Source organism: Manis pentadactyla, chromosome 3, assembly GCF_030020395.1.
Source record: "Manis pentadactyla isolate mManPen7 chromosome 3, mManPen7.hap1, whole genome shotgun sequence".
Classification (NCBI taxonomy): Eukaryota; Metazoa; Chordata; class Mammalia; order Pholidota; family Manidae; genus Manis; species Manis pentadactyla.
Window position 1 is genome coordinate 151,167,148 of NC_080021.1, and position 17,276 is coordinate 151,184,423.

General features: G+C 38.8%; 1 protein-coding gene across 1 annotated transcript in view; it reads right to left on the bottom strand.

The window, feature by feature from the left end:
- The window catches only part of GDA (guanine deaminase), an 80,255-nt gene that overhangs the window by 20,498 nt on the left and 42,481 nt on the right, over positions 1-17,276 (bottom strand). Inside the window, exons 4-8 of the mRNA XM_036893455.2 lie at positions 8,688-8,775; positions 6,863-6,968; positions 5,418-5,445; positions 4,183-4,290; positions 1,522-1,629 (exon numbers count right to left, since the gene is read on the bottom strand). Of these exons, the coding sequence (XP_036749350.1) occupies positions 1,522-1,629; positions 4,183-4,290; positions 5,418-5,445; positions 6,863-6,968; positions 8,688-8,775 (438 nt within the window). The remainder of the gene's footprint in view (positions 1-1,521; positions 1,630-4,182; positions 4,291-5,417; positions 5,446-6,862; positions 6,969-8,687; positions 8,776-17,276) is intronic.

Sequence of the window (17,276 nt, forward strand, 5' to 3'; positions counted from 1 at the left end):
ACCAACAGCATAAGATGTCTACCCAGTTCAAAAATACTGTTGTTTCTTCATTTCCCATTTAGAAAATAGCTGTATTATTTTCTTTTCTGAGTCTTCATGGAGAGCGACTGGTGGGACTCTGCTTGTTGAGGTTCCAATCAGAACATTCTAGAAGTAAGCTTTTCTTTCTCAGCACATGTAATCTGTGGGAGTGATCCTGGAAAGCTGTACTTTATTTTTGCTCCTACTTAAATAGCGGCACCAATGATCTTGACACATATAACCAAATAAGCTTTATTTCTTTTATCACCTATGATTATATTTACATAAAAATTAGGAAATCTAGTATCTTATAAGCATTAATTCAGAAGGTAAAATTGACCTAAAGAGACAGGTACTGCACACATATGAGACTTCTCTTAATTTTTAGTCCTGGTAATATTTGTACATATTCCTGAATAAGACCTTACTCTTTCAAAATCCTTTTTCCCTCAGTACAAAACCTGCTATCTAAATAGCTTTTCCCTTTGGGAGGCATCGTTCAGTGACCACAGAATTATTATTAAAATAAAAATTTCCCAACCTTTGTGCTGATAAAATGAACATGCAAATTGAAGGTTAATATATTAATCACATGGTAATCACATGGAAATATATGTAGAAGAGGAAAAAAATTATGGCATAGCATTTACAAGATCTATGCAGAGTATTAACCTTTCAAATTAGTCACACTCAGATCTCCATTCCTGGTCCCTGAGAATTTATTTGCTGCACTATTTCAACTCTCTGCAGGTCATACATTCCTTTAAAGCACAGGACAAGGGGTATATTGTTGTAATGAAGTCTTTCCTCTATCATATTAATTTTAATTAATTTAAAATTGTTTATTTATAAGAGTAATACACACTTTTTTAAAAAAAGCAATCTCAGAGAATTTAAAAATAAAAAGGAAAAAGTCTTTCTCTCTTCCTTAGGAAGGTCACTTTTAACATTAAATGTGTGTCTTACAATTTTTTTAAGTGAACATACACCTATATACATATATATATATGTCTGAGTGTGTGTATATACACATACATCCAACAATATTGTACAAATTTCCTTCCTTGTCAGCCTGTACACTTCACTCTTTGTAAATGTTGGATAAAATTCTAATTATATATGTTTTATAATTAGACTGGTAGCCATTTTTAAACTTTTACATGTAATTAACATCCCTGTTCATATTCCTTACAGAACGGACCTTTAGGTCCATCTGCTAACTCAAAGGAATGTACATCTACATTCTAATAGATACTGATAGAATGCTATTGGACCAAATGACATTTCCACCCTCAAAGAAGCAAGCCTTCAGATTTATTTACTGGTATAAAACTTTAGGCCCATTTTTAACTATACACCCAGGCATATGCATGCTCTGAGTTTTACTCTAATTTGGGAAATGCATGTATGTCATAGAAGTCTGAAGATCACTCCTGAGATTTTAAAATTTAGATAAACATGCCCTACTTTGCCCAGATTATGTCATGATATGCAACTTACCTTATTTGTCAGAAGATTGTTCTTATCATACACATCTGTGTAGTTTTTATAACTGGGGTATAAGGTTTTCACTGCATTAACTTCATCAGAATTTTCACTTATATGGCTCTACAGGAAAAGAAACAATATTTTCAAATTTTTAATGTAAAACACCATTAGAAACTGTATTTCCTACCCTAAAATTATATGTATGGTTTCTACTTGCTTCTGTAAGGGACCACATAGAAAGACAATGAAGATTGTACATGTGTTTTATTTAAAACAATTTATATATCATGTATAAAATAGGACATATACCTGCCAAAGAAACTATGAGTATGCATCTACATGAACACGTACTATTCTAGCCCTAAAGCTAGCCCATGTAATGTTCACTCAACAAAGTCTTTTCAAATTCCAAGCTATAGCAAGAACAAATAAAAATAAAAAGTTCTCCTTGAAGAGAGTCAAGAGCCTAGTTTTTGTAGCAACCTGCGTCTTCTAGTGTTGGTTGTTTCATAAAAGAGTGCAGAGGCCATCAAAAGCATAGACTGTATCGTTCACTTCTAAGAAAAACAGAATTTGAATAAAGAGAAATTAATTTTAGTCCAAGTTCTGACCCCAGTTATATGCCTTAGGGAAAGTCAGTGTTTTTCTTTGTGACTCCATTTTCTCATCTCTCAAATAAAAGGGATGGGCCAAATGAGTGATTTCCAAAATCTTTTAACTTTGGATATGTTATTCATATAAAAATTTATGGAAATCCTATATGTAAAAGGCATAAACAAGTTGCCTCTCAGGATGAAGCAGGAGGGGATTCTGGGACCCTATTCCCAGTCCGTTTTCTTTGTCAGCTTCCAGAATGAATTCTTCTACAGAAAACAGTTTGAAACAACTAAGCTAGAAAATCCTGCAGTTCCACCAAGGGCCCATAAGAATCCATGTGCAAAACAAGGGAGTCCAGGCCCCTGCAATGGCCTTTCTCCAGGGCACCACAGGACCTGAGGGGGCATAAAGGGTTTCTGAGACATAACACTTCAGTGTAACCATCCCAACCCCTAGCCTAAAAAGAAATCATCCAACTGGTGATGAGTATATATTACAGGAAATAACTCAAGAGCAAGTTACCACTTCCAAGACTGGCAGTGCTTTCCCTCTCTCCACGAGGGAGAGCATGCATACAAAATGAATCAAAGAAAAAACAGCAATGTTCTAAACACAGAGTATTCCAACTAGAGGATGAGCTTTATCACCAGCCTTGAGGAAATCCAGGCCACTGAAGAAACACAGGGCATCAGAAAAGAAGAAGGGACACCTGACGATTCAGGTCATTTTGGTCAATTTGGTTAAATGTGTGCACACGCGTGCACACACACACATACACACACACACCCTGGCCAAGATATATCTGATCTGTTGTGTATCGATGGGTTTCAGTACACCAAAATACGGCAATTTGGCACACTGACTCTTTGAAGGTGAAGGAGTCTGAGGAAAGAGCAGAAGTGGGAAGGGCACCCCTCCTTCCCTGAAACAAACTGTGAAACTGTTCCTGGAGGGATGCCCGCCCCACCACCAGAGGACAGGAGCATCCTTACCTCTGAAGATGAAGGGACACTCAGATGAATCCAAAAAGCAGCCCCCAGCTGACTACACTTACCTCATACTCCTCAGCTATCACATCTTTCTACATCTGTGCCCTCATCACCAAACCCAGGATAAAAACACTAACGTTTCCTTTCTTCTGGGTCTTCTTTCTTTATTAAGGCTCCCATGTCATGATATTCAAATACATTTGTATGCTTTTCTCCTGTTAATCTATGTTTGTCAGTTTAGTCTTCAGATCCAGCCAGAGACCCCCAAGAAGGTCGAGAAAAACTTGTTCCTCCCCTGCAACTGTGTGGGATTGAATCAAAAATTCAAATATCACACACACCCCAAAAAAGTGGGGGAGGGGAATATGAGACTAGCTAATCAGACCTAACAAGAAAATCTTTTAAAATATTCCCTCCACCCTACAAAATGATAAAAAATCAATGTGTTGCCATTCTCCTAACTTGCCCTTTGTTATAAAATTGTCAACTGTTCAGAGGGAAAATTTTAGTGCATAATGAAGCCTGGATGGGGGATGGGGAGCTCCCAACTCCCAATTTTAACCTAGCTGGAAGCTTTAAAAAGTGTTTTACTCCTAAATTGCAACCACTTAATGACAAAGTACGATATACTTTTTTTTGTTCCCTATTTTAAATTAAGAAACTCAGAACAAAAGAGCTTTGAAATGCATTTTTGTAAGGTGGAAATTAGGTTCTTTTTGCTTTTCAAATAATAGGTGGTGCCTCCAAAAATGAAGGACTTGAACAGTGAGAAAGTATCAAATAAAAGAAAAGAAGGAAAGAAAGTCATTAATGTATCCTCCAGAGAACAGGAAAGCAGTCTGCCATCAATCTGGCTTGGCTGCTTCTGCCCTCGTCTCTCCACGCGGACCAGAGAAGACTGAGCATAAAGGAACATCAGGTTCCTTGGGTGAAAAATTAAGGACTTGGATTCAGGTGACAACTGCAGGGTCCTTCCTGTCCCATGATACTATCTCTCTAGGAGATCTCAGTAGAAGAACTGGAGATTACAGCTAGAATTTAGGTACTGAGATGTCCTGCAGGTCAAACAGGACGGAAACATGCCCACCTGAATGTGCAAATCATGGGTCTTTGCGATGTTTCCGAGTTCAGCCAACAAAGTCTCAGTGCAGGAAAGGGAAAACCGTGGTGTCACGATGGGCTTCACTCGGATATACTGGGAAAAAAAAAAAAATTGGATATCATGAATGTGTAGCATATTCCAAAAATGTGTAGTAAGTTGACTTTATGTCTTATCTGAGGGAACAGTCGCCATTCTAAAGTGGGTGGAAATGCTGGGCTTCATGGAAATGGCTCACGGCTGAGCACAAAAGACAGTCTATTCTGTAGCACCGAGTTCAGTGGAAGAAGAGGCTGCCCCAAATGACGGGCGCCCCCCGTCCCCGCCCCCACGAAGGCTTAGATGAGCCCAGGTGTGCTGCCTTTGTGAGAATAGGAGGCAGAAGTTTTGAAGGTGAGCGTTGGGGAGACTGAAAGCCGGGTGGCGGCCCTTCCACCTCTTGGGGAAGTGTGCTGGCCCTGGCCTCCCGGAGGCCTGTGTAGCTGGCTTGAGGTCACCCGAGGTGAAGGGCCAAGCAGAAGAGGAGGACGCAGAGAGGGGTGGTGAGAGTAAGAAACCACAAAGCTCCACTTACATCTCCCAGGATTGGATTGAAAGACACTGAGCTTCACTCTGGTTTCCAATCAAACCTCAAGAGACAGTAAGGGAAGGGGTCTAGCTCACCAATTTAAGCAATTGCATGATGGAGCCACGGACCAACCTGCAGTGAGTAGGGGCAGCAAAGCACTGCCTCCATAGGCTCACCAACCCCAGGGCACCACAAAGGGCTGTCCAGCCGAGTGCCTGTGGGCCGTGTGGCACACCCACGTGCACGGACCAAGGCAACCTCTGGCTGGGGCAGCAGAGCTGCATGCCACCTGGGTCCCAGACCAGAGCAGGGTATACAAGAGGCCATAGCCAATGATGACATAGCCAACAAATCATGCCACATCTTCTAATTACCACAGAGACGGCCACATCCAGGAAGCCCTCCCCAACCTCCTCAGAGATGAGTCCTAGGAAATTAGAAGGTCCCAGAGGAGAAGAAGGGAAAACCAGTGAGAAAGCAAAAAAAAAAAATGACTCACCTACTGAGCTGCACTGATGGGTCCACTGTGAAAACAATTTAAGGTTCGAGAAAAATACTTCTGCATGTACAGAATAAGCCAAATGCACACAGACTAATCTCTACCAAACAACTAACGACAAATCCTCCAAAAACAGCTGGGAACAAGTTTACTTACATTCTTTTGGAGCATTTCTGACACAAATCTGAAATAAAGCAACAAATGGCAAGTTACCAGATTTAGATGTTTTTAAATAAATTTTCCAGAAGGATCCTTACATGTCCCAACTTCCAGGCAAACATTTCTAGCACTATACATGTTTCACACCACTAATTAAAGATTAACAAGCAGTAATTACTCTCTGCTTTCTCATTTGCAGCCAGAGAACTGAGGTGCAAAATCACAGGGAAACACAATGTTATCACCTAACATCAGCCAGGCTGTTCATGAGTATTCCCACAGCCCTAAAGCCATTCTACCAGCTTAAGTTCTGTCTGGGAGAATTTTGCAATATATTAACTTCCATGGACATTAGAGTCTGTAGTCCTATTTACCTGGAGGCATTTAGAAGCCATGGGGCTCTCTTCTTCTAATTTCCCTGAGGTGGAAGCTACTTGCTCACACAGTGTCATTTATCTCCAAAGGCAGAGTGCTACTGGGCATAGATATTGGAGTAATGCAGAAGGAATGGGCAGGGGTGGTTATGAAATGGCAACCTTACCACTTATATCTGCAGGATGGTGGTATGTTGTAAGGCTTATGAAATGGCTGTTTCTGCACTCACTGGAAATATATATTAAGCTATAGCTTCCTGCCTTTTGATATTCCTTTGTTTCAGAATGCAATGTGGATTAAGGTTTACCATGACCACAAACACAAATTCATTGAAAAGCTGAACATGGGCCAGTGCTAATGGGAAAGTGCATGCTTCCTTCTTTCCGCGGGCCTGTAGCAGAATGGCCCCTCAGCCACCCTCTTCAGAGGACAAACTTAAGATGAAGTTGGGCTGGGGAGTGGAGAAAAGGTGGACTTTTAATTTGCATCATGATAGGTTTGTTCTTGGGGAAAATTTAAATTCAAAGAATTTTCTTCTATATCTTCTGGTCACTGAGTGTCATACAATTCCTTGTCAAAGACACAAGGCATCATGGAAAAGCCATTAAAGAAATGTAGAAAAAGTAATTATAGGATCAGTAGAATATCACAATGTAATATTAAAAGAACAGCAAAAACTCATGATCTCAGGGAAGAGGATGCCCCACAATCAGAAGCACTTTAATGAACAAGCCATGCACACTTAAAGCAAGTCCAACCTACAGGAGAATCCTCCACGTATAGAATGAAGGAGAGGGAATAGATAACTCATTAACTTTTAAAAAGAATCCTTCATTTTATGAAGGTATTCACCCTAGGTCTCCTGCAAGTTCCCAGAGGCTTTACAATATAATTTGGTATACAAAAATAGTACTGATATGCAACATTTGCTTTAGGACCAGACCAATTTCATAAAGTTGGGCAAGTTCACAGAGCCCATCAAGCCTGGCCCAGAGAGCCTCCCTCCCTCTCTGACTGCATCAGTGCAGCAGAAGGACTGCCCACAAGACGAGCTGAGATGAACATACCTCTCGGTTTCCTTGATTGAGTCTTCAGTGGTTTCCTTGTACTTTGGAACAGTGTCATTCAAATCCATGCAGACTTTGCCCACAAATGCCCGCTGCCCAAATTTATCTGTGTGCCACACACAAAAACAATCTGAACTCAGATTTATTTCCCAAATCGTACCTTTCTGAGACCTTAAAAAACATTTTTAAATTAACCCACTATAAAAATGTAAGTGAGAATGTAAGAGATCGTCATAGCATTTAAGAACATAAACAACAAAGCCCCAGTAAATTCTGTAAAGTTACTTGCATTGACTCCTTATTTCTCTGATTACACCCAAGACAGTATTATTTGTTTATGGTCTAAACCTATACGTGCCCAGTGTCCTCTGCCATGTGCAGGGTTATGAGGAACACACCCAACAGTGTACATGATGTGTCCGGCATAGAGGGTTTAGGAAACATACTGCTGCTATTCTTAACCACAGCAATGCCAGTATTATTATTTGTGGGGAATTTTACCTAGTCCTATTAGCACTTCTCATCACTAAATAACCCAGTCCTCATCAGAGGTGCCAGGGAATTCTATTTTAGCTAGAACATTAAAACTACGTGGGGCAATGTTTATATTGTTTTACAGGGTCTCCACCACATCATAAGAGTCTTTCCAAAGTCTTCCCTGGCCCCTATAATTCATTGTAATACTCGGCCATTAGATTACTCTTCCTTAAAACATCACCTTCGTCACATACTCCATCTGGCTCAAAACCTTCTCTGAGTCTTTGATGCATATTCAAACTTCTCCACAGTCTGAACCACCCCAGCTTCTGCCCTCTTCTCCCCCGCCCACCATGCAATGAGTTCTCTCCTCCAGGTCAGCAGCTCTGTCCCTTGTACCCACTGTGAATGTTCTTGTCTCCACACCTTTATCTATGTCCTTTCCCTTGCCTGGAAGACAGTGTCCTGTCTCTCCATTACATCTCCCTTTAGAGCCCAATTTAAGGCCCCTTCCAAAAACTCTTCCTCGACGGCTCAGGTCTGGATTCTCTCTGCCTCTCCCAAAACAGCGGTGTTTGTTTTCAGCATCGCCTTCAGGCCACTGGCATGAACCACCGTCAGCAAGCAGTGTCATCAGCACACCAGCCAATGGCATTTACTGAGCACCTGCTGCATGCTTGGCACTGTGCTATGTACGAGTTATGGGATCTCTGCTCTAAACCCAGTCTGAGCTCTGCTTACCAGCCTGGGCATGTTACATACTCTGAGCATCAGTTTACCCATCATAACAGAAGGACATTCATAACTAATTCTGAAGGCTGTCTGCAACTGAGCTGGCATAACCCACACGAGTGCTCTGCCAGTGCAAAGCCAGGCATCTGGGAACAGGACAGCAGCTGTTACTAAAGTAATTCACCAAGTGTATAGTTATTACTCAGTTAATCCTGTCTGGCTCCTCAAGGACAGAGACTATTTTCTGTTCATTATGCTTCCAGCATCTAGCACAGGGCCCTGAGTCTAGACAATAGACAAGACATGCCTATGGATTAGAATATAATAAACTGTTGCCATAGCTAGAATTAATAAACCTGCTCCCAAAAGCCCTAAATTTATACATAGAAGTCAGACCCATACACATCACTCTGGAACCAAAAATCACAAGTAAATAATCAAATTACTGAAACAATTAAGAACATTCTTGGGCCAAACACCTAATTAGTTGCAAGAAATGCATTGTCCAAATTCTAGCAATGAAAAGGCAGGGCTGCCCACAAGGATAAGTCATTGCCAGGCATGGTCTGGCTGTCTTTGCTTGAGATGCTCATAAATCAGGCTTTCATCTCCTCACCTGTAATTTCTGCAAGGAGCAAAGATGAGTTAGTGTGAATTGTTCCAAAGTAACAAGCTGTGGTTGTCCCATTCTTTAGTGTTCTCCTCTAAAAATAAATCACAGAAGCCATGAATCATGTGTGCTCAGAAGTCACATGGAATGTAAAGATGAAAACAATTGTAGTTTATAATTTAAAAAATTTTTTATTTAAAAGTATGCCATCTTGGCAACTGATACTATGGGAGAATATATTCATACATGATTTATCTGATAAGGGGTTAACATCCAAAATATATAAAGAGCTCATATACCTCAACACCAGAAAAATATGAAATAACCCAACTAAAAATGGGTGGAGGGCCTGAACAGACATTTCTCCAAAGAAGAAACACAGGTGGTCAACAGACACATGAAAAGATGCTCCACATTGCTAATCATCAGGGAAATGCAAATCAAAATCACAATGAGATATGGCTTCACATGAGTCAGAATGGCCACTAACCAAAAGACAAGAAATAACAAGTGTTGGCGAGCATGGAGAGAAAAGGGAACCCTAGTGCGCTGTTGGGAATGTCAATTGGTGCAGCCATCATGGAAAGCAGTATAGAGGTTCCTTAAAAGAACAAAAAGAGGAATACCATGTGATCCAGTAATTCCACTTCTAGGAATTTACCCAAAGAAAACAAAATCCCTGATTTGAAAAGATATACACACTCCTATTTTTATCACTGCAATATTTACAATAGCCAAGTTAGGGAAGCAAACAAAATTCCATCAGTAGATGAATGGATAAAGAAGATGTGGCATATATACACAATGGAATATTATTCAGCCATAAAAAATGAAATTCTGCCATTTGCGACAACATGGAGGGACCTAACGGTATTATGCTAAGTGAAATAAACCAGGTGAAGAAAGACAAATACCATATGATTTCACTTACTTGTGTAATAAAAAGCAAGACAAAACAAAATGAACAAAATAGTAATAGACTCACAGATGCTGAGAAGTGACTGGTGGTTACCATAGGGGAGGGATTGGAGTGGGTAGGGAGGGAGTGTGGGTATATGGGAGAATATGGACAAAAATGATAGAAGACTTTTTTAACACTTAACAACTTAATCTAATAGAAACTTAAAAATCATATAGACAGAGAACACAATCTTTTTAAGAAATGTGCAGACTGATCATAAAAATTGACCTTTTGTTATGTCATAAAATAACAGAGATAAAGGAGCACAAAAATTCTCAGTCATAATGTAAGTTGGTCATAGTGATGGAAGTACAGCATGGAGAATACAGCCAATGATTCTGTAACATTTTCCTATGTTGACAGATAGTAACTGCACTAGTGGGGGTGAGGATTTAATAATACCGGTAACTTCTGAACCACTGTGTTCTATACTTGAAACCAATATAAGATTGTATATCAATGATACTTCAATTAAAAAAAAAAAGTATTCCATCTTGATATGAAATACAGTTAAGGTAAATGGGAAAAGTATTTATATTCCAAAAATGAGTGCTGGAGAAGTTGATACTTTTGATTTCCTAGATTCATACAGTTCTATGTTAGAGAATTCATAAAATGTGATACTAGTTAATTCCTTATTTCTTAGGATTATTTAAGGATATCCAAACTTTATTGCACCTAGGAGTGAATAAATAAGGTTTTTCTATTACAGAGTAAAATTATTTAGCCAGATTTCTAGTTCAATTTGGCAAATAGGTCACATGCATTTAGTTCCCTTCCTGAGCACATTTCCACTAAAATAACAGTAAAGGAGTATAAAATTTATTAACTTGCAGGAAGAACATAAGATGAGACATGAGCAAACGAAACATTTCAACATCTTCTTAAAAGATAAAAACATGGATGAGAACCTTGGGGGCAACTTGTTAAGAGAGGGAAATGTTTACAGTTATTAATAGGGAATTGGCTGCAAGTCTAATTACATATGATTAAACCCTGGCAGGACTTCTCTCTCTTGAAACCAGCCAACAACCCTAACCTAATCTTTGCAGGAGAGATTTACTCTTTGTAGAAACTGAGTCATATTTAGAGAGTATAAACCTAAAAGGACAAAGTGAGGCAGAGGCTGAAAAGAAGAGGTTTAAGTGGATAATCTGGCTCTGGGACCCTTGATCATTTTCCCCAACATGGCACATCTGCAACTCCCACCACTCCTGGCAGGACTGAAGAACTCTTTCCTAGAAAAGATGAGTTCTAAAAAACTCATCTTCTAAAGAAAGATATCCTCACAATGTGGGGGGACATTTGGGGACCACACTGAAAGTGCTTTTTACTGCCTTTACTGTTCATCCTATAATGAAGTTCACTAGTCAACAAGTGACACCTCCATCCACACTTACCATCAGCATCTTAAAGCATCACACTGAAATACAGAGGTGGGTTCAAGATTCAACAGACACTGCAGAAAAGCTACTGCACAAAAAAGTGTGGGGGAGGAAGAAAGAATTTGAGAAAATCTTGTAGAAAACCCACAATCTATAAGGTTAGCAGCTTGATTTAAAAATAAAACTATAATTAATATTCTCAAAGAAATGAAAGAAGATGTTACATCCATAAAACAAGAATAGAATACTGTGAAAATCAAAGGATAAGAGCTTTCCAAAAGTAAAAATTTCATAAATGAAATTTGGAAGTCAATAGAAGGATTGCAGGATAAATTAAAAGAGACTCTCACAGGGAAAAAAATACTTTGGACTTAAGATAATAGGGAAGAATAAAATACCTAGGAATAAACTTATCCAAGGAAGTGAAAGACCTATACCCTGAAAACGACAAGAAACTCTTAAGAGAAATGAAAGAAGATACCAATAAATGGAAACTCATCCCGTGATCATGGGTTGGAAGAATTAATATTGTCAAAATGGCCATCCTGCCTAAAGCAATCTATAGATTCAGTTCCTAATCAAAATACCAACATCATTCTTCAATGAACTAGAGAAAATCATTCTAAAATTCATATGGAACCACAAAAGATCTCAAATAGCCAAAGCAATTCTGAGAAGGAAGAATAAAGCTGGGAGGATTATGCTCCCCAACTTCAAGCTCTACTACAAAGCCACAGTAATCAAGACAATTTGGTACTGGCACAAGAACAGACCCATAGACCAATGGAACAGACTATAGAGAGCCCTGATATAAACCCAACCTGATATGGTCAATTAATATATGATAAAGGAGCCATGGACATACAATGGGGAAATGACAGCCTCTTCAACAGCTGGTGTTGGCAAAAGTGGACAGCTACATGCAAGAGAATGAAACTGGGTTATTATTTAACCCCATACACAAAAGTAAACTCGAAATGGATTAAAGACTTGAATGTAAGTGATGAAACCATAAAACTCTTAGAAGACAACATAGGCAAACATCTCCTGAATATAAATATGAGCAGCTTCTTCCTGAATGCATCTCCTCGAGCAAGGGAAACAAAAGCAAAAATTAACTCATGGGGCTACATCAAACTAAAAAGTTTCTGTACAGCAAAGGACACCATCAACAGAACAAAAAGGCATCCTACAGTATGGGAGAATCTATTTGTAAATGGAATATCCAACAAGGGGTTAACATCCAAAATATATAAAGAACTTACACATCTTAACACCCAAAAAGCAAATAACCCGATTAACAAATGGGCAGAGGATATGAAGAGACAGTTCTCCAAAGAAGAAACTCAGATGGCCAACAGACACATGAGAAGATGCTCCACATCACTAATCATCAGGGAAATGCAAATTAAAACCACAATGAGATATCACCTCACACCAGTAAGGATGGCCAGCATCAAAAAGACTAAGAACAACAAATGCTGGTGAGGATGTGGAGAAAGGGGAACCCTCCTACACCGCTGGTAGGAATGTAAGCTAGTTCAACCATTGTCGAAACAATATGGAGGTTCCTCAAAAAATTAAAAATAGAAATACCATTTGACCCGGGAATCCCACTCCTTGGAATTTACCCAAAGAATACAACTTCTCAGATTCGAAAAGACATATGCACCCCTATGTTTATCGCAGCACTTTTTACAATAGCCAAGATACAGAAGCAACCTAAGTGTCCATCAGTAGATGAATGGATAAAGAAGAAGTGGTACATATACACAATGGAATACTATTCGGCCATAAGAAAGAAACAAATCTTACCATTTACAACAACATGGATGGAGCTGGAGGACATTATGCTCAGTGAAATAAGCCAGGCAGAGAAAGACAAATACCAAATGATTTCCCTCATTTGTGGAGTATAACAATGAAGCAAAACTGAAGGAACAAAACAGCAGCAGACTCAGAGACTCCAAGAAGGAACTAGTGGTTACCAAAGGGGAGGGGTGTGGGAGGGCAGGTGGGGAGGGAGGGAGAAGGGGATTGAAGGCTGTTATGTTTAGTACACATGGTGTAGGGGATCATGGGGAGAACAGTGTAGCACAGAGAAGGCACATAGTGGATCTCTGGCATCTTGCTGCACTGATGGACAATGACTGCATTGGGGTATGGGTGGGGACTTGATAATATGGGTAAATGTAGTAACCACATTGTTTTTTCATGTGAAACCTTCATAAGAGTGCATCATACCTTAATAAAAAATTTTTAAAAAGAAAGATAATAGGGAAGAGCATGCCCTTTCTTAGCAGCCTTTACTCAGCTTTAGCTAATTGTTGAAAAAAAAGCAAAGAGAGCCCAATGATGACAGTCTCAAAGGTTGAAAGAACCTGGAAATTTTGATTTTTATGTTAATCTTTTCTAATTGCACATGAAATAAAATATGTCTGGCTGCCAGGAGAGGATATTTAGAGCCTTTCAAACAAGGATGAGTTTTTTATCAGAATCACAAATCCTGAAGAGAAGCTAATGACATGACAGAGGCATCAAATTCAGTCTCCAGCAACTAGAAGAGTATCTGGATCCTAGTGTGCGCTCCATGAATATTTCTTAAATGAACACCAGCAGAAGCAAAATTACTAAGAACAAGAGATACAACATGAATTAAAATTAGCATTCTTAGATGAATAGGACAGGACTTTGTACCTTTGAAAGAGAAATAGGCTATTTTAACAGTAAAAGTTAGTTAATAACTTTTAAAATCAGGCCACAGTATTATGAATGTATACAATAGAGACACAAAAGTATATACACAAGTTTCACCATTTTTTAAAACATCTGAGAATGGGAGGAAGACAGGAGTTTTCATATTGAAAGAACTACATATTAAAGAGAATGAACTGAAAAAAAGACCTGTAAGTAAAACTTCAGAACATCAAGACTGATGAGAAAAATCTTGAAGATGAGTAAATTGAAAGCAATAAGAATCTGATTGATAACAGCACATTGGCTGCTAGTGGGCAAATCATGTCACACAGAATTCCCTCTACAGCTGAAGCACATCGTTTGAGAGTCAGAACAAAATAAAAACATTTTTAGTGATTCAAAGATTTGGAGTGGTTTATCAGCCACCTTATTAGAAAGGACTATCAGAGGTCATATTCCAAGAAAATGAAAAATGAATCCAAAAGTAAGGCAAAGAATCCAAGTAGCAAAAGAAAAAAATAAAGCACACTGTTAAATTAAGCACAGATGTTGGAAATAACAAAGTGGAATTTAATTTAATTTAATTTACATTGGAAAGTTAAAATATTTTAAATTAAGGGTAGATGGTGAAAAAAATAAACTGTAACTGAAATCTGCTGAAAATTATATAGATGATATAGCAAAGGACATGGTGAGGGGTACATACAGATAAAGGAGGAAAAAGTATATCAACTTCTTTTCTTATATGGAAGAATATGGAGGAGAATGATTGACTTGTTTAACACTTAACAACTTAATCTAACAGAGACTTAAAATATCATATAGACAGAGAACACAATCTTTTTAAAAAATGTGCAGAACAATCATAAAAATTGACCTTTTTATAGGGCATAAAATAACAGTAAACCAATTCCCAAGAAAAATAATCACCCAAGTTGCATTCAATAACCAGAACAAAAGGAAACTTGAAATTAAAACAGAAGCATAATCTAACATTTTCTAAATTCTCAAAAATTTAAACACCCGTTTAAATCTTGGCTTGAAGATGAAATCAAAGTGGAAAATTTTGGCTATTTAGTAATGAGGGTAATGGACATACCATACAGACACCAGCAGCGAATCCTTCTGAGAAACCACCGTTTCAAAATGGACAGGGCTAAACTAAAGAGACTAGAAATTTCAAGATCTCCCCAAATTATAGTTAAGGGACAGGATGGGGGGTAGGGAGGGGCAGGGGAGGAAGAAAGAACCCCCAAAGCTACTCTCCATTTGTTCCTACTGAATTCAGCCCATTTAACAAACCAGCCACAGGTATGTGACTCATACAACTGAAAAAAGGATAAGAAAGGAGTTTTGCTTAGAAATCTTACTAGACAGGCCATCTGAAACACAGCTACTTTCCTCCTCCATATGGTCTGTGTTTGGACTTCTCAGGACCTCTTCCACTCCAGTTTCTCATACACTTTCAAGAGGGCTCTTCCATTAACGACATCTGTATTTTTCCCATGTATAAAGAAATTTATCAGGAGTAACATCAGACTGTTGGCTGTGTTTCCCAACCTTTCCTCAATCTTCAACTCTTGGCAAGAAGGATTTTGAGACCAAGCTTTTAGAGCCCAAAATAGACTCCAGACTTAGGATGACCATGCACTTCAAGGCCAATCACAACACCTCTTAAGAAATTAGATAATTTCCAGTGAGCAGAAAGAAGGGGAAAGAGTGCTTGACTCCCATTGTTTTCACGGTGTGCTCTAATACCTTGGAACTAGGAGGATTTATCTGCTGCGTCTCTGACAACACCATAGGGTAAGCATATTCATTCCATCATCCAGAATATTTACAACTAGTCTGTCTTGGCACATTTACCAAGGATCCCACTCTCTAAATCCTTGACTATGATCTATATAATATATAGATTCCTGAACTTACTAGCATTTTTAGCTCATTCCAGTACAATTTAAATAGGCAGCTTCCAGCCTAGGGTTAGTTCTAGTTAACAACTGTTTAGATCCAACTAAAATAATCAGAAACATAGGATATACATGAATATTTGTCAAGAATAAAATCTATTTTGTACTTATTGCCATCATACTTCAACAAATCTCTGAAGTAAGAAATAATATTTATGGAATACTGCCTGAGGGATAGAGCGTTCTAGATATTCTAACTCTTTAAACAAAACACTGGTACATCTGGACTTTTTTATACTATAGCACCTCAACAATATATTGACAACATTACATGTGTCCATGTTAAGGGTTATTGGAATTAATTTTTAAGAAAATCAGCATGAGATTAAAACCACAATGAGATATCACCTCACACCAGTTAGGATGGCCACCATCCAAAAGACAAACAACAACAAATGCTGGTGAGAATGTGGAGGAAGGGGAACCCTCCTACACTGCTGGTGGGAATGTAAATTAGTTCAACCATTGTGGAAAGCAGTATGGAGGTTCCTCAAAAAGTTCAAAATAGAAATGCCATTTGACCCAGGAATTCCACTCCCAGGAATTTACCCTAAGAATTCAGGAGCCCAGTTTCAAAAAGACATATGTAGCCCTATGTTTTTTGCAGCACTATTTACAATAGCCAATAAATGGAAGCAACCTAAGTGTTCATCAGTAGATGAATGGATAAAGAAGATGTGGTACATATACACAATGGAATATTATTCAGCTAAAAGAAGAAAACAAATCCCACCATTTGCAACAACATGGATGGAGCAAGAGGGTATTATGCACAGTGAAATAAGCCAGGTGGAGAAAGACAAGTATCAAATGATTTCACTCATATGTGGAGTATAAGAACAAAGAAAAACTGAAGGAACAAAACAGCAGCAGACTCACAGAACCCAAGAATGGACTAACAGTTACCAAAGGGAAAGGGACTGGGGAGGATGGGTGGGAAGGGGTGGATAAGGGGGAAAAAGGGGCATTACGATTAGCACACATAATATGGGGAGGGGGGCACACAGGGAAGGCAGTATAGCACAGAGAAGACAAGTAGTGATTCTATAGCATGTTACTACGCTGATGGACAGTGACTGTAATGGGGCATGTGGTGGGGACTTGAAAATGGGGGGAGTCGAGTAACCATAATGTTGCTCACGTAATTGTACATTAATGATACCAAAATAAAACTTAAAAAAAAAGAAAATCAGCATGAGGAATAGACATGCTTTATCTTAACAAACACTTTTTTATACACACAGTATAAATTACATAATTGATTGCCCTCTCTGGGTAAGCTGCTACAAACTTAAAGCCAAATTTGTGACAGACTCTAACAGATGCATGCCCCCCTGCTCCATGGCATACATTTACCTCTTGGTTTTATATTTCCTCCTCCCCGCCTTTTTCCTCTGTGTGATTTCATGACTCATTTTCTTCTGTTGTGTACTATGCAATTTTAAGATATCTCAAACGCTTTTTAGAACAATGTGAGGTATAAATACATTTTGAGAATAAAAGGATTTGGTGTGTTAACACAATTCATTAACACAACGCACCAGCAACCTCATGCACAGCTTTAGTCCATCTCAGCTTTCCT